This window comes from Oncorhynchus clarkii, chromosome 10 (genome assembly GCF_045791955.1).
Source record: "Oncorhynchus clarkii lewisi isolate Uvic-CL-2024 chromosome 10, UVic_Ocla_1.0, whole genome shotgun sequence".
Classification (NCBI taxonomy): domain Eukaryota; kingdom Metazoa; phylum Chordata; class Actinopteri; order Salmoniformes; family Salmonidae; genus Oncorhynchus; species Oncorhynchus clarkii.
The window spans coordinates 9,146,786-9,165,299 of record NC_092156.1 but is presented as its reverse complement, the minus strand read 5'-3'; the positions used below and the strand labels follow the sequence as shown (position 1 = coordinate 9,165,299).

Genomic DNA, 18,514 nt, shown 5'->3' with positions numbered 1-18,514 from the left:
GAAGAGAGGGAAACACCTTTCTGTTGTTCTCTTTTTCCATGATGAAGAGTTGGGTCAGTGACCTACACGTTACAAAGCTCAATGTAGTGGTGCAACAGAACAGACCGGTGTGGTGGCTGTGGCCCAGCTCCACTCCGGCAGGTGTCGGTTATCTCAGGGAAGTACTCTATCCGGATATATATCCTGGTGTGTCTTGAGAGGACAACTCACCCTCAAACACCTCATAGGGACAGTCAGTTAATATGCTATCAATATTTTTTTTTAATTCTACAGATAACCGACATTAATATCACTGACTGTAGCTTTCCTGCAGTCACATGACCAAATTGCCCTATAGGGCTCTCATGGGTGGAATATATATATATATATATATTTTTAAACACATAAAATCCTGTGTTTCTATGTCAAAATGTTTTGTTATATTTCAGTCTTCTGTGACGTATATAAAGTGTAATATTGGGATGCAAGTGCAAAATGTAATACATTTCAACTCTATATTTGACATGGTACAGGTGTCTTCTTTTTTAAAGACCATAACCATGTGTGTGAGGTCTATACTTTTATTTAAAAGTAGATTTGTTTAAGACCGCCAAGTAACACGGTGTGACCCTGACTTAGCCCACTAAAAGGTTAAAGAGCACACGAGACATTTGATTTCCTAAAGCGTTGGAGAGATAATTATGTAGTCTTACTGTAAGTTTGTCTTCCGAGGGACACAGTGGTAGCATTTGTGACTGCCTCAAAAGCTCTACTTGTTAGTTATTATGTGTTGTACAACATTGCGTTCCTCTTGTTAAATCACAATGTTACTTCCTGATGACCTTTGTGTTGTGCCTGTTCCTGATGTGTTTGTTTATGATGAGTCAACAAACTGCCCCGGCTGAATCTCTCTCATTTAAAGCCACCACTTCAGAGGAACAGAGCAGTGCTGCTTTATGCAGAGATTTTGCTTTGACGGCGGATGAAAGAGATGTAATCCTTTGTTCTGATTTATTAAAGTAGAGGGTATTGACAAATTGATCACACTGAAATAACTGACAAATCCTTATGACATTCATTTTTAAAGAGGAAGTGAAATCCATGTGGAGAGGAAATGAAACCCCATGCAGCTGTCTGCTGATGTTTATGATTCGTTTCATGTGACTATTTGAGAATTTCATTGCTTCCTTGTGTACAGTATGTAACGTAGTCAATGTATTCAGTATGTCAGGTCTGGCATTTCGGTTACTTGAGAGTCAATTACTTTTTTTATGGTCTCTTTAATCGTCCCCTCCCAATTTTAATTGTAATTTCAATCTGTTCCCTGGCCTCCAATGACTCCAGGCCTCTCCCATCTGGGCTACCAAGTCACATCTGGCTTCTCCTCTAGGCCTCGCTGGGCAGGGTGTGTGTGTGTGTTTGCGTGTCTGCTGCTGTGCATGTGTGTGTGTTTGTCTGCCTGTCTAGTCCTGTGGCCAGGCTCCCTTTCTCCAATGGGGCCCAGACTAGTTGTGTGGCACATCCTGTCCCTGTTCCCCACTTCCCTTCATGTGATTCCATGGTTGATTCTCCACTTCCCTTCATGTGATTCCATGGTTGATTCTCCACTTCCCTTCATGTGATTCCATGGTTGATTCCCCACTTCCCTTCATGTGATTCCCCACTTCTCTTCATGTGATTCCATGGTTGATTCTCCACTTCCCTTCATGTGGTTCCATGGTTGATTCTCCACTTCCCTTCATGTGGTTCATGCGGTTCCATGGTTGAGCATTGATTTATCTCCCATCTCTCAGTGGCGGCTGCTGCTGCTGCCCACCTGGCAGCCTGATGCCCAGGAGGCCTGGCTGCCTGATCTCCTTCCAGTACATGACTGTCTTTCTGCGGATGAATCTGAGGAGCAATGTTTTTGATTCACATAATTCATATAGTTTGCCACTGAGGCTTTTTAGCTCACGCTGATCTGACACATCCAGACAGGAGTTGAATTGGTCGGTATGACTGTCACAATCACAACCCACTGGGCACAGACGTCAATTCAATGTCTATTCCACGTTGGTTCAATGTAATTTCATTGAAAATAGGTGCGGGACAAGGTTGATTCAACCAGTGTGTGTGCAGTGGAAATGAACTGGATGATAGTAGCCAGATCTGGCAAACATTATAGATTCAACAATGAATCATAAAAAATTGGGTGAGTATCCTCAACTGATAGGGGTGGCAGGGTAGCCTAGTGGTTAGAGCATTGGACTAGTAACCGAAAGGTTGAAAGTTCAAATCCCTGAGCTGACAAGGTACAAATCTGTTGTTTTACCCCAGAACAAGGCACAGTTCCTAGGCCGTCATTGAAAATAAGAATTTGTTCTTAACTGACTTGGCTAGTTAAATAAAAAACTGTTTAACAGAAGTGCCTTTAGGAGATTTCATGTTCATGGCAAAAGGAAGCAAATGGGAATATAAAAAACACACAAAAAAACTTGTGTACAGCTAAGAAAAATATCCCCAGGGTGACACAAATCCTTCAGTTTTGACATAAATTTGACAGGGAGACAAACTTGCACAAACATTGATAGCCTACCAAACGCTCAGTTAAGACAGTGCTGCCATCATGTGGGCAGAAATAATATTACATTTAGTCATGTCCTGACTCCTGACGCTAAATCATGCCGATCAAGAATTTACTACCACTGTCATCGTAAAACATGTATAAAACTCATAAAGGAGACCATTGATTTATCTTTAAAATAAGTGGCTATGAATCAGAATTTATCAGGAGAATTTTGCATACATCACATTTCTGTCTCTCATTATGCTTCTGCCTTTGTTATAAAAAGGGACGACTGAAGGATCTTTGTACTCACAGGTGAGTAGTCTCTGGAAACACTATTAGGGGTGGCAGGTAACCTAGTGATTAAGAGCGTTGGGCCAGTAACCGAAAGGCTGCTGGTTTAAATCCCTGAGAGAAATCTGCCAAGGTGGAAAAATCTTACGTTCTGCCCTTGAGCAAGCTAGTAAACTCCAAATATCGACTGTTCCCCGGGCGCCGATGACATCGTTAAGGAAGCCCCCCCCGCACCTCTTTGATTCAGAGGAGTTGGGTTAAATACGGAAGACACATCTCGGTTAAATGCATTCAGTTGTGCCTAAATTGTTGAATCATGAACAAAATGACTTGTTGGGTTTTACTTTTAGGTCGTTTTGTTTTATTAGAAAGAGGCATAAAGTTAGACCGCTTGTGTTAACAACCAATACTGTGCATCTAAAAAACATCACACCACTACATAATAACAATATATAAAAAAGTGAATCCATTTTACATAGGGGGGGGGGGGGGGGGACTCTCTGAGAGAGGTGATCATTCTGACAGCAGCTGTCAGGCAACAGTGATCCGTCCAATAGATAGATGGCTGTTAAAAAGATAGTGAGGACAGCCAGACTGATGTCTGTTTGTCACAGTGTGGGTGCGTCCCATAAGGCACCCTGTTCCCTATTCCCAGCTACCTGGTCATGCAATATATAGGGAACAGGGTGCCTTATGGGACGCACCCACTGTGACAAAACAGACATCAGTCTGGCTGTCCTCACTATCATGTTAACAGCCGTCTGTCTATTGGACAGATCAGTTCTCTGGCTCTTCCACCCTAGTCCAGAGTATAGATGTTCTCCTCCACAGGTCTCCTCATGCGGATCTCATAGATGATGTGAGGCGGCTCTTTGGCTGACAAACTAGAAGGACACAACATCATCACGCATTGATCATTCCTAATCAATGATAAGTAATTGGACTAATTGAAGCCTATACATTCTTCGTTCATTTATATGTCAAATTTGTCTTCGTAATTTAAAAAAACATGTTTTGTGTTCAATCACATGTTTACATGTCAGTCGTGCATCATCATGTGTTTGCTTACCAGCCTGTCTTTAAAGCTCTTCTGTGAATCCCTCCTAGAGAAGAAAATAAATTGTTGAAATCAACTCAAATCAAAGTTTATTCGTCAATATGCATAGGAGGATACAGCATATTCAGCACATTGTAAACACTACAATGAAATACTTACTCTTAATTAGTTAGTGGTAATACACTGCTAAATGGGCAAACATTTCACATCACAGCAAGATGTCTGAATACGTGAGCATTACCACACTGGGCTTTTCTCGACAGAGGATGTGAGTTTGCAGTTACATACGTTTAAACCCCAATATGACCAAGGCCCCCATTATAAGTAGGAGCAGACTGAGGGAGAGAGAGAGCACTGGGATGTTGATCTGGAGAGAGAAGCTGGGAAGAGGCTCCTCCATCTGGTTACAGAGCACAGAGAGAAGAAGAAGGGTTAAACTCTTGGAGGGATTTGTTAGGCTTTCATATGGTGAGTAATGTTCGGTTATATGCCAGTGGCGTTACTATGTAGTAGTATATAAAATACTCACAAGTGTTTGCGAAGGGAAAAGACTGGTGTTCTGTCTTGGAATGGCTAGATGTGATGATTCAACAGCTTTCCAGTGTTCTAGAAAAGGAGACACCTCACAATGAAGATGTGGAAGGATGGTAATCTCTCACTTGGCAGGACATTCTGACATTCAATCACCCCTGAGACATCATCAACCACTGCTGCTTGATTCTCTCGAACACTTCCCCCCATCCCTTTGCTTGTGGTTTCCGATGAAATACACTGAGGACTGCATTGCACTGAGCGGCGCAATGTGATTCAAGATAATACTGCATAGAAAACATGTGTTTCAAATGTTTGAGGCTCTTTGTGATTAAACAGCCATAGAAAATGAGTTAGAATCTTGGTCTGAAACTATTCTCTGAGAGGGAAGTGTCCTCATTTTGAAAATGAAAGTTTGTAAGGCATGTAAGGAACTGTTAACATCATGTTTCTCCGTTTGATTTGTGAGCACATTCAGCAGCTTTGCGAGGCGAGTTCCAGGGAGTTTGATCATTGATGTCACAACACTGGGAGTGTGAATGTAGGGTGATAGTCCGTTTTCGTTCCCATCTAGTTAGGATTTCTCCATTTTTAACCACACATAAATCATCATTACGACCGTCAACACAACCCAAGAGGTTAGGAGGTCAGGCCCAGGTTCCTCTAGGGTTCACATGACATTAATACGATCTATTTATTGTATGTCTTTGATCTATTTATTGTATATCTTTGATAGGAAATACGCATCTCACATACATCAGGATCCCATGAGTTCACCCCTTACTCTATTATACACTTACTCACCTGTGGTGGGAGGAGCTTCTGTAACATGTACAGTGGTGCTTGTTGGCAAAACGGTCACTGGAGCTAAGAAAACAATTCACAAATTCAAAACATACATTTTGGGAGAGCATTATAGGCCAGTTTTGAGTTAATTACGTGCCATAAAACAAATAAGGCCGGCGTGTTTTTTTTGTGGACGAGAAAGCTAGAAAGACTAAGTTAATTGATTCCCATTGTTGCCCAAGAGTGTAGAGTAGTGAAAATAAATTATATCTCGCCACCAATTACCTTTCATGACCCTTAAGTTTTGAATAATTTTTTGGTCGTTGAAAATGCCATCTATGTCCACTCTGCAACAGTATGGCCCACTGTCTGTCCGCTTGACGTCGAGAATTCCCAGGTCCATTTCTCCCGCGAGGACATCACCTGCCAGTCTGTACCTGTCCGACACCTTGGAGATGACGCCATGTTTGTCTGTCTGCGCGAGGATGTTGTTGCACCAGAACGTGCCACATTCTCGTCCCCAGCACACGCGGCTCAAACCCAAACGGCTCACTGAATATTGACAGGACAATGTCGCAGTAGCACCTTCCATCACCTTGAATGCTGACACTGAACACCTGGCTGTTGAGCAGGGGGAAATAAACACAGGTATGACAAGGCTATTTCCTCCTTCCAAAGATTCCGTCCACATCTTAACAACATCCCAAGGTCAACCACAAAACTTCCTCAATTTTGCCTCAAGTTTTGATCAAAGGGCTATATTTTGTAGCTTGCTACGCATCTCAATTCGGTTGCTATAATTATAGTAAAAGTATAGTAATCTTCGAAACAGTAGGCCTATGTAGGTATGGAAAAACTAATACACAGCCATATATTATAACTCAAAGTAACACCAAAACATATTATTGTATGAAAACAGCCATGTATAACGTTGAACAGTTAGACCTACTCAATGTAGCTGCGGACGTTGAACAGTTAGACCTACTCAATGTAGCTGTGAACGTTGAGCAGTTAGACCTACTCAATGTAGCTGTGGACGTTGAACAGTTAGACCTACTCAATGTAGCTGCGGACGTTGAACAGTTAGACCTACTCAATGTAGCTGCGGACGTTGAACAGTTAGACCTACTCAATGTAGCTGCGGACGTTGAACAGTTAGACCTACTCAATGTAGCTGCGAACGTTGAGCAGTTAGACCTACTCAATGTAGCTGCGGACGTTGAACAGTTAGACCTACTCAATGTAGCTGCGGACGTTGAACAGTTAGACCTACTCAATGTAGCTGCGAACGTTGAGCAGTTAGACCTACTCAATGTAGCTGTGGACGTTGAACAGTTAGACCTACTCGATGTAGCTGCCGAACGTTGAACAGTTAGACCTACTCAATGTAGCTGCCGAACGTTGAACAGTTAGACCTACTCAATGTAGCTGCGGACGTTGAACAGTTAGACCTACTCAATGTAGCTGTGGACGTTGAACAGTTAGACCTACTCAATGTAGCTGCGAACGTTGAGCAGTTAGACCTACTCAATGTAGCTGCGGACGTTGAACAGTTAGACCTGCTCAATGTAGCTGCGGACGTTGAACAGTTAGACCTGCTCAATGTAGCTGCGAACGTTGAACAGTTAGACCTACTCAATGTAGCTGCGGACATTGAACAGTTAGACCTACTCAATGTAGCTGCGGACGTTGAACAGTTAGACCTGCTCAATGTAGCTGCGGACGTTGAACAGTTAGACCTGCTCAATGTAGCTGCGAACGTTGAGCAGTTAGACCTACTCAATGTAGCTGTGGACGTTGAACAGTTAGACCTACTCGATGTAGCTGCCGAACGTTGAACAGTTAGACCTACTCAATGTAGCTGCCGAACGTTGAACAGTTAGACCTACTCAATGTAGCTGCGGACGTTGAACAGTTAGACCTACTCAATGTAGCTGTGGACGTTGAACAGTTAGACCTACTCAATGTAGCTGCGAACGTTGAGCAGTTAGACCTACTCAATGTAGCTGCGGACGTTGAACAGTTAGACCTGCTCAATGTAGCTGCGGACGTTGAACAGTTAGACCTGCTCAATGTAGCTGCGAACGTTGAACAGTTAGACCTACTCAATGTAGCTGCGGACATTGAACAGTTAGACCTACTCAATGTAGCTGCGGACGTTGAACAGTTAGACCTGCTCAATGTAGCTGCGGACGTTGAACAGTTAGACCTGCTCAATGTAGCTGCGAACGTTGAACAGTTAGACCTACTCAATGTAGCTGCGGACATTGAACAGTTAGACCTACTCAATGTAGCTGCGGACGTTGAACAGTTAGACCTGCTCAATGTAGCTGCGGACGTTGAACAGTTAGACCTACTCAATGTAGCTGCGGACAGTACACCTCCAGCCAAGGCCAAAGCTGCCAACCTGTCTAGAACAAAGCCGTTGGAGACCCGTGTCACTCTAGTAGTAAACAAAGGATACACAAAGAGAGAGGCTGTTTCTGTGGTGTTAGTCAGATTGTGGGGGCGGGGCATCCAACTCGAACTACACCCATGTACCCAATCATTCAACAGCCTAAACTCCAATTATTTGTACTGTTTTAGATAACGTTTCCTTGCCTGAAAATGTTAGGAGGACGAGGATCCAACGACGGGGGAAAAACGGTCCAGAACTAGCAGCCATCTTGTGTATCCAGTGTGTAGGAGTGGAGGGTGTGTGCTGGGAACGGGCAGGGTGGGTCAGAGACAGGGCATCTGAATGGGCAGCTGTGTTCTCGTGGGGGCCACTGCTTGTGACATCTCCAGGCAGGACAGCCAGAGCCACTGTGACCCCTCTGCTAACCTCCTCCTATGGCAGGGCTGGGAGCGAAGAAAAGGCCCATTGTTGATGGAATTTTCATCTGCATATACCAGAGTAAACAAACTGATGATTTAGGAGGCTCATCTCCCAGGGTACACAATGTGTTTTTAAAAGCTAACCCGTAGCCAAAGGTTATGACTAGCCAGTTCCCAAAATCCTTAAATTGATGTTGTAAGGCTTTTAGTAGTTTTTAACAATGTATTAGTGGAACAACAATTGTGTAGCCAATGAATAATTAGACACATTAGAATTTCAAGTTAGAATTTTTATTATCATGCAACAGATTGGGTTTGAACAAGACAATATACCCCAAAATTGGGTAAAGAAGACCATTTTCCGAAGAATGTCGCGATTATGTGTGACTTTTCACTGCCTTTGTATGCCTGGGTGACGTTGCAGATGGGTGTAGCTAAATGTCCTGGTTAGAGGACATGGAGGGGATAGAAAACCATAGCACACTTCCTGCTAAGTCATTGCTTTTCATTTCATCAGACATTAAAGCTGATGCCATTTTTATTTTGGTCACTTTTAGGCTATTACGTAAAAAACTTATCTGGTCATCATAATCAATTGAAACATACACTGTTAACAAATCCAATGAAATGTAATTGGTGACATGCACATGGTTAGCAGATGTTATTGGTGACATGCACATGGTTAGCAGATGTTATTGGTGACATGCACATGGCTAGCAGATGTTATTGGTTGACATGCACATGGTTAGCAGATGTTATTGGTGACATGCACATGGCTAGCAGATGTTATTGGTTGACATGCACATGGTTAGCAGATGTTATTGATGACATGCACATGGTTAGCAGATGTGTAAAGAAATGCTTGTGCTTCTAGTGTTAGAGCTGAATACACAAAGGAAGCCATATTAGTAAGGCCCTTTTTAAAAATAAACCTTTCAATAACACAAATCAACTGTTTGGTTCACTTATCAGCAAACACTACTGATTCTGTAGTGACTTTTGTCTTGTCCGGCTGAATCATTAGCCTGTAAGTCAACCTCAGCCTTGTAACACAGAGCTACTGCACTACTGCACTATGCAACGTGTTAACAGCGTGAGCGTGGTGGCGAAGTGTCCGTGCTTCGTCAGTGGATATCCTCATAGTCGTCTCTCTCGTTGTCCTCTATCTGATAGACGTTCTCTACAGCCGTCTCGCGTGTGTGCAGGCCCAAGCTGGACACTGAGTTTCTGTACAGGACTGAGCCGCCAGAGCGCTGTGGTCTGCCAAAGGAAAGACCAATAAATGCAGAGCTAAGCGAGACGCTGTAGCTTGACATACTGTATTGTCCTTCTACATTATACTGCTTAGTTTCTGATCCAGTTGAATTTATGCTGAGAAAAGTTTTGGAGTGTTGGTGTAAAATCTGACATAGCAAATAAAGTTTGTATTGATTGTATTGATTTAGGACAGGGCTACTTGTTTTGTACAGTATTGAGAATCCCATATATTTTTCAGCTGTGATGTTTTCACAAAAAGTTCTGAACCTTTCTTATTCTCATAGTTTCTACAGATTGTAAAGAAACACATTTTAGGTAAGAGTATTATTATAATATTGATCCATTGACCAAGACTTTTCACATCACCCAGCAGTGCTATTCGCAGAGTAAACCCAGTTCTTCAGCCATTCCTGAACCTGTGACCAAAAACTAGAATCCGGCGTCATTTTGGGTATCAGTTCATAAACCATGTGCCATGGAATCAGTATATCGAAAATCTCTACCCATCTATTTTTCACTCTATATGGTACAGCTGTCAAATTTTTGGCTCCTAAATGAAACTGGTATACTCTCCCCCTTCCACTTGCCTCTTCCATTTTTGTGGTAATGATGCAATTAGTTGGTTGTAATTTTGGGTAGAGCAGACATTTCCATATATTTTTGTTAGTTGCACGTGTGACATAACTCCACCATTCCTATTTATGATATAATTTACAAAGATTATACAGTTTTAAAAAATAATGTTTTTTTTTAATCAGTTAGTATATTTGAGTTTAACTATAATATTTGTTGTAACATTTTGTTCTGTCTTTTCTGGTGGATTAAAATGAAATTGCAACCAACTTTCAATGGCTTGTTTTAAAATAGTGATGTGGTCTGGATCTTTGTATTCACCACTTGGGTCCTGTTACAGGAATAATGAAAGCCGACATTCTGGTTGAGTATCTGATAATCTACCAGTTGTACAGGAGTGGTTAAAACATAATAAAACATAATAATGGTCATCTGAGTACATCAATAAAGGTTTGGTATACTTCAACTGGTATACTTCAACTGGTGTACTTCAACTGGTGTACTTCAACAGGTGTACTTCAACAGGTGTACTTCAACTGGTATACTTCAACTGGTGTACTTCAACTGGTGTACTTCAAATGGTGTACTTCAAATGGTGTACTTTAACTGGTGTACTTCAACTGGTATACTTCAACTGGTGTACTTCAACTGGTGTACTTCAACTGGTGTACTTCAACTGGTGTACTTCAACTGGTGTACTTCAACTAGTATACTTCAACTGGTATACCATCCAGCCCTGGAGTTTTCCCAGACTTTAATTGCATCAAGTTCATCCTCTGTAATTTGTCTTTCACATGAGTCTTTCTGTACAGCTGTTCATTTTACATTATTAATAGAGAAATAATCCTTGCAATTAACTAACTTTGGTTAGTGGAGATGGAGGAGACTGAAACGAAAACATGTGCTTAAACTACTTTGCTTCCTCTTTCAAATGATCGTTTGGTGAGTTATGGGTGACTCCGTTATTTGTAAGTTTCAGTAAATTAGTTTCAGAAAAATTAGTTTCAGTCAATTATTTTTGGTAGCATTTCTATGCTGAAGATTAAAAAATAATTTGGTGCATTTTTCCCAATATCCAGTTTGCTTTATTTTATCATATATTCCACTTGATCTTTCTTGAATAAGTTCCTCCATTTATTTTAGTTACAATAAGCGATCTGCTGTACGTATGTTATGACAGAAAAAGTCTGTTAGAAATTAATTCTGTCCTGGTTAAAAACAACTTGTCACCCAATAGGATTTGATTAAATTTCCAAATTCCTCGCCCACGTGGAAATTATGTAAGAATAATGTACAGTGCATTTGGAAAGTATTCAGACCCCTTTACTTTTTCATCATGTTGTTACAGCCTTGTTCTAACATTGATCAAATCTTTCCCCCCCTCATCAATCTACATACAATACCGCATAATGACAAAGCAAAAACAGGTTTTTAGAAATTTTTACAAATAGAAAAAAATTATAATATGGAAAAATCACATTTGCATAAGTACTCAGACCATTGGCTCAGTACTTTGTTGAAGCACCTTTGGCAGCGATTACGGCCTCAAATCTTCTTGGGCATGACACTACAAGCTTGGCTCTGGCAAAGTGACCATCGGGTTCTTGGTCACATCCCTGACCAAGGCCCTTCTCCCCCGATTGCTCTGGCGGCCAGCTCTAGGTAGAGTCCTGGTGGTTCCAAACTTCTTCCATTTAAGAATGATGGAGGTCGCTGTGTTCTTGGAGACCTTCAATGCTGCAGGTACCCTTCCCCAGATCTGTGCCTCGAACACAATCATGTCTCGGCACTCTACGGACAATTCCTTTGATGTCATGGCTTGGTTTTTGGTCTGATATGCAATGTCAACTGTGGGAACTTATATAGACAGGTGTGTGCCTTTCCAAATCATGTCCAATCAATTGAATTTACCACAGCTGGACTCAAATAAAGTTGTAGAAACATCTCAAGGATGATCAATGGAAACAGGATTCACCTGAGCTCAATTTCAAGTCTCATATCAAAAGGTCTGAATACTTATGTAAATAAGGTATTTCTGTTTTTTGTAGTTAATAAATTAACAAAAAATTGGGGTACTGTGTGTAGATTTGTGAGTCACATTTTTATCTAATCCATTTTACAATAAGGCTGTAACATAACAAAATGTGGAAAAGTCGAGGGGTCGGAATACTTTCTGAATGCACTGTATGTCCAAACTACTGAGCTACAGAAACCACTGTATATGCTTTGATGGTCTGACCGCATTCTGTCATCTATCAACACAGCGAGAAAATCCATACAGTACCAGTCCAAAATTGGGCCACACCCACTCATTCAAGGGTTTTTCTTTATTTTTTACTTTTTTGTACATTGTAAAATAATAGTGAAGACATCAAAACTATGAAATAACACAAATGGAATCATGTAGTAACCAAAAAAGTGTTAAACGAGATTCTTCAAACTAGCCACCCTTTGCCTTGATGACAGCTTTTCACACTCTTGGTATTCTCTCAATCAGCTTCACCTGGAATGCTTTTCCAACTGTCTTGAAGGTGTTCCCACATATGCTGAGCACTTGTTGGCTGCTTTTCCTACACTCTGCAGTCCAACTCATCCCAAGCCATCTCAATTGGGTTGAGGTCAGGTGATTGTGGAGGTCAGGTGGAGGTCAGGTCATCTGATGCAACACTCCATCACACTGTTGCTTGGTCAAATAGCCCTTACACAGCCTGGAAGTGTGTTGGGTCATTGTCCTGTTGAAAAACAAATGATAGTCCCACTAAGCGCAAACCAGATGGGATGGTGTATCGCTGCAGAATGCTGAGGTAGCCATGCCGGTAAAGTGTGCCTTGAATTATAAATCAATCACAGAGAGTGTCACCAGCAAAGCACGCCCACACACCACACCTCCTCCTCCATGCTTCACGGGGGTAACCACACATGCGTAGATCATCTGTTCACCTACTCTCCGTCTCACAAAGACACGACGGTTGGAAACCAAAATCTCATCAGAGCAAAGGACAGATTTCCACCGGTCTAATGTCCATGGCTCGTGTTTCTTGGCCCAAGCAAGTCTCTTCTTATTATTGCTGTCCTTTAGTAGTGGTTTCTTTGCAGTAATTCGACCATGAAGGCCTGTCTCCTCTGAACAGTTGATGTTGAGATGTGTCTGTTACTTGAAATCTGGGAGGTGCAATTTGAGGTGCAGTTAATTGCCGATTTCTGAGTTTGGTTACTCGAATGAACTTATCCTCTGCAGCAGAGGTAACTCTGGGTCTTCCTTTCATGTGGCGGTCCTCATGAGAGCCAGTTTCATCATAGCGCTTGATGGTTTTTGCGACTGCACTTGAAGAAACTTTCAAGGTTTTTAAAATTTTCCGCATTGACTGACTTTCATGTCTTAAAATAATGATTGCCTGTTGTTTCTCTAAGCTTATTTAAGAGGTTCTTGCCATAATATTTGGTATTTTATCAAATAGGGCTATCTTCTGTATACCACCCTGTATAACACAACTGATTGGCTCAAACGCATTAAGGAAAGAAATTCCACAAATTAACTTTTAACAAGGCACATCTGTTAATTGGCAGGTAGCCTAGTGGTTAGAACATTGGACTAGTAACTGAAAGGTTGCAAGATTGAGTCCCTGAGCTGACAAGGTAAAAATCTGTCGTTTTGCCCCTGAACAAGGCAGTTAACCCACTGTCCCTAAGCCATAATTTAAAATAATAATTAGTTCTTAACTGACATGCCTAGTTAAATAAAGGAAAAATAAATTAAATTGAAATGCATTCCAGGTGACTACCCCATGAAGCTGGTTGAGAGAATGCCAAGAGTGTGCAAAGCTGTCATCAAGGCAAAGGGTGGCTACTTTGTAGAATCTCAAATATAAAATATATAACACTTTTTTGGTTACTAAATGATTCCATATGTGTTATTTCATAGCTTTAATGTCTTCACTATTATTCTACAATGTAGAGAATAGTAGAAATAAAGAAAAACCCTGGAATGTGTAGGTGTGTCCAAACTTTTGACTGGTACTGTATATTTCACTAGATCAGAATGTTTAAGCCTCCATTTATCCTCTAGTTCCAATATGTCTATGATATTCGTGATTTCCTTAAGTGCATGAGGGTGATTGATCACTGATCATCTTGTCTTATTATCTGCTAAGCCATTACACTTATAACTGGCTATACTTATTTCACCATTTGCAATAATGAGATACACATTTCAATTCTATTTATGATTATATATGCTTGTAAACTTACCATTAAAAAGTACCATAATGATTGAGTGCCCATATAGCTGTACCATGTTATTTGCACTGCTACTGAGTAAACCTCCAATTGTTCTCCACTATTCCAGCCACTAAAGCCTCCTTATTGTTTCACTTCCTCAGTCAGTTGTGGTCTTGGGTCACTTCCTCAATCTGTTGTGGTCTTGGGTCTCATTAGTCATAATTACAGTATTACCTCACAGACATTTACCATAGACGTAATGGTTTTGCTAATTAGGCCTACATGTTCCATCGATAGATATTGCACAGTGATTCAGTCATTCTCTTGGCATATCGTGATGATTCAACTACTGTATCAGTTGGAAGAGTTATAGTAGTCATGATAACAGTCTACTTACATTTGGAGTACCATAGCAACTCTTTCCCATCGCTTTCCTGCAATTACATCAGTAAGATGTTCACCGAGAGAATTTGTTCTTATTATACAGGCAATGGTATATAGATAGTGTGTACTTACTCATGACGAGTACAGACACAATCCCCACCCCTGTCAGAACAAGCAGAATGGACCCCAGGATCACAGCCAGGTTGTGGCCTCTCGTCTCCTGTAGACATCACAGATTCATATCAGTTCAAAACGGCATCTCACAGCAGTGTTTCGTATTTTTTTTTTGCAGGAATTGCAGTATGTTGTCAAGCTTACTGATTTTGATTCGCTGTAATATAGCGTGGATGAATAGTCAGTGGATGTTGTGGTCACAGGACCTACACAATGAGGAAGTAAAAGTATGTTTTCACATGTAAGAATAATACTGCAATAAAAATAAAAAAACAATATAAATAAAATAAGACTTCTATGGACTGACATCACGTTATTCGGTAGGCTGTGTTCCGTACCGTGGTCGTGGTTGTCCATGGTCTGTGGGGTTATGGTCACATTGGCAGATGTCTGGGATGTTGTCGGGACACGTGCTGAACTCAGACAGTAAAAACACACTAACTGCTCAGCTTGAACAAGTATACATGCTGTGAAATCATTACTATTCCTTTAGTAGAGGCTCACAATTCTCATCCGATAAGCATCAAGTTATGTCCTGGCCTGTCGTGCGTTCTTTACCTTTCTCAATGGTCAAGCTGACATGATATTTCTCATCGTTGAACCATCCAACGTACTGCACTCGACATCCATACGTTCCAGAGTCTTTCTCTGTGATATTGGAGATGGTTAGAGTGACGTCCCCCGTCTTCAGCTCACCCAATAACTGATACCTAACCGACGATCTACGTGTCACTTCAGACCCATCAGTTGAGATTATTTCATTGTCACAACCACCAGAGCTCGGGATGATTCCTTTCCCCCAGCAAATGTGTTGTAGACCATGAGATTTGGCATCATATTTAAATGGCAGAGTGATATTCTGACCCTCAATACCAATGATTTGACTGCATTCACTGACTGAAAATGAGAGCGAAGAAGTAGTGAGAACTGAATTTTATTTTAAATCCTATTCATTTACTTATTAAATTAACCAGGCTAAAATAGATATATCGAGCATCACTCACCTGAAAGTAGACAGAGGAGAAACCAGCCTGAAATGCACCGAGTCTCCATGATCAGGCTTTGTCACTTTCTCACTCTCATGTGTCAGGTCTTTAATGAACTCAAATCAAATCGCCTGGTCACATGACTTCCTCTCCTTCACAACTACTGACAGCTGTTTCCTTTGCGCTCGGATAAGCAAGAGGGTCAGTGTTCTTCTGTTTTACCCTTCCAAATATTGCACACAGACTTGCACATGTTTTAGGCAAGTTCACATAATTCATAATTTATTGAAAATAAATTAAATCCAGTGTATGATTGTATGAAATACATCCACAGGTACACCTCCAATTGACTCAAATGATGTCAATTAGCCTATCAGAAGCTTCTAAAGCCATGACATCATTTCCCAAGCTGTTTAAAGGCACAGTCTGAACCACTGGAATTGTGATATAGTGAATTATAAGTGAAATAATCTGTCTGTAAACAATTGTTGGGAAAATTACTTGTGTCATGCCCAAAGTAGATGCCAAAACTATAGTTTGTTAACAAGAAATTTGTGGAGAGGTTGAAAAACTAGTTTTAATGACTCCAACCTAAGTGTATGTAAACTTCTGACTTCAACTGTATGTTTGGATCACCCTATTTGTCTGTAGGAGCTTCATAGTTCTGTGGATCTGCATGGTGTCTTAAGTCCTCTCACATGAGTTCTTTCACTGGGATGTTCCTGCTGCAGACACGCAGGGAGCTGGCTCTCTCTGGTTCTCCTCTGGTGCGGCTATTCCTTGACAGTCTCCGACCTATAGATGCACAGTGGCAGTGCATAGAAAGAGAGAGGCGGGGGCAGACAATGTTTCAACAGTCATTATTAGTAATGGCCCAGGTAGCAGACCTGGTTTCAAATACTATTTGAAATCTTTCAAATACTTTACTTTAGCCTTCCTGGAGTTTAAGGTGAGCAGGAAGTTTCTATTGGTTTCATTGCAACAGGCTCAATCAAGCACAGACATTATTGGTATGAGAATGGCACAGCTGTTTTATGGGCTCCTGGCTAATTCTGCTATTTATGTATTTCTTTCTTATTACCAAAAATAGCTTCTGGACATCAGAACAGCGATCACTAACCTTGATTTATATGAAGATTTCTACTTCAACGAGTTGGAGACACAGGACATACTGCTCCCACCGGACCAGACCCTAATCCCTGAGACGTAGGACATACTGCTCCACCCGGACCAGACCCTAATCCCTGAGACGCAGGACATACTGCTCCCACCGGACCAGACCCTAATCCCTGAGACATAGGACATACTGCTCCACCCGGACCAGGCCCTAATCCCTGAGACACAGGACATACTGCTCCCCCCAGACCAGGCCCTAACCCCTGAGACACAGAACATACTGCTCCCCCCAGACCAGGCCCTAATCCCTGAGATGCAGGACATACTGCTCCCACCGGACCAGACCCTAATCCCTGAGATGCAGGACATACTGCTCCCACCGGACCAGACCCTAATCCCTGAGACGCAGGACCTACTGCTCCCACCGGACCAGACCCTAATCCCTGAGACGTAGGACATACTGCTCCCCCCAGACCCTAATCCCTGAGACGCAGGACATGCTGCTCCACCCGGACCAGGCCCTAACCCCTGAGACACAGGACATACTGCTCCCCCCGGACCAGGCCCTAACCCCTGAGACACAGGACAGCCTTAAATGCAGCGAGTCTCCATGATGGGGTGATGTAAAGTTACAAGGTGGCTAAAATGCAAAAATATACTTCATTCTTAATTCCATGCTCGAATTAATACAAAAAAGTACAAAAAGTCCTATTTAAAAAAATTAGAATGTGGACAAGATCAGGACGCATATTACTGTAGCTCCAGGTATAAATGGGGTCGTCAGATGTGTGTCAGGTGACTTCCTTCCCATCTGCTGTCAGTTGTTTCCCATGCAGTGTTTTCCCATGCAATCAGAAAGGCAGAGAAGGTCAGTGTGACGCAATCAAGAGGTTGAAGCGCGAGGCTGAACTTCTCCACTGTTTTGACCCCACAGCTAGTTTCACTTCTATAATAATATTGTGCGTGTAATTAACCGTTTTCTCTTGTCAATTCTGTGGAAGGACACAGTCTACCACTTTGTTTAGAATCAAGTCTCAGGGACAGGGGTCTCTTGTGTCATATTTATTTACATGTAATAACAACAACAAACAATGCACAGTAAGCAGAAATAATGAGTCACCTCTTTCACTTCCACTCTGAGAGACAAACTGTTGAAACAGCTAAATATATCGCTGCCAATATTAGCCCCCCAAGCAAAGAATTGTTAAAGTAGAACTCAAAAGTAGACAGTTGCAACACACGGATTGAGCTAATGCCCGAATTGAAGAAGACTAGTAACAAGTAACATATAATGATTGAAGGAAAACAATTGTAATTCTCCTGACAGTTTAAAAATGCTTCACCATTCAGTGAGAAGAAGTGCTAGGATCAAAACAGGGATGGAGACGATTGCTCCCACTCTCACTGTGTGCCCTATGTAACTTTCCAGGGATGGAGACGATTGCTCCCACTCTCACTGTGTGCCCTATGTACCTTTCCAGGGATGGAGACGATTGCTCCCACTCTCACTGTGTGCCCTATGTACCTTTCCAGGGATGGAGACGATTGCTCCCACTCTCACTGTGTGCCCTATGTACCTTTCCAGGGATGGAGACGATTGCTCCCACTCTCACTGTGTGCCCTATGTACCTTTCCAGGGATGGAGCCATGTTCTGCTGTGGGTTATAGTCATAGTTTTTGTTTCAGGCATTGTGGTTGAAGAGAAAGTTGAAATAGAAAATGTATTTGCATAAGATTTGCATTTTGCAACATAAAAAGATTTACGAAAGGCATTTGTTTTTTATGTACAATATTCTG

At 41.7% G+C, this 18,514-nt stretch overlaps 1 protein-coding gene and 1 pseudogene across 1 annotated transcript; both read right to left on the bottom strand.

Annotated features, from left to right (window-relative positions):
* Positions 1-3,489: 3,489 nt before the first annotated feature.
* LOC139419419 (hepatitis A virus cellular receptor 2 homolog) lies at positions 3,490-7,973 on the bottom strand (annotated as a pseudogene).
* A 311-nt stretch (positions 7,974-8,284) lies between these two features.
* On the bottom strand, positions 8,285-15,714 carry LOC139419418 (T-cell immunoglobulin and mucin domain-containing protein 4-like). Its single transcript, XM_071169365.1, has 7 exons — positions 15,620-15,714; positions 15,174-15,512; positions 14,954-15,028; positions 14,760-14,821; positions 14,574-14,661; positions 14,455-14,491; positions 8,285-9,269 (listed from the first exon to the last, which is right to left on the bottom strand). Exons 1-7 carry the CDS (start codon positions 15,666-15,668, stop codon positions 9,134-9,136), a joined length of 786 nt encoding a protein of 261 aa, XP_071025466.1. The 5' UTR covers positions 15,669-15,714; the 3' UTR covers positions 8,285-9,133.
* Positions 15,715-18,514: the final 2,800 nt, after the last annotated feature.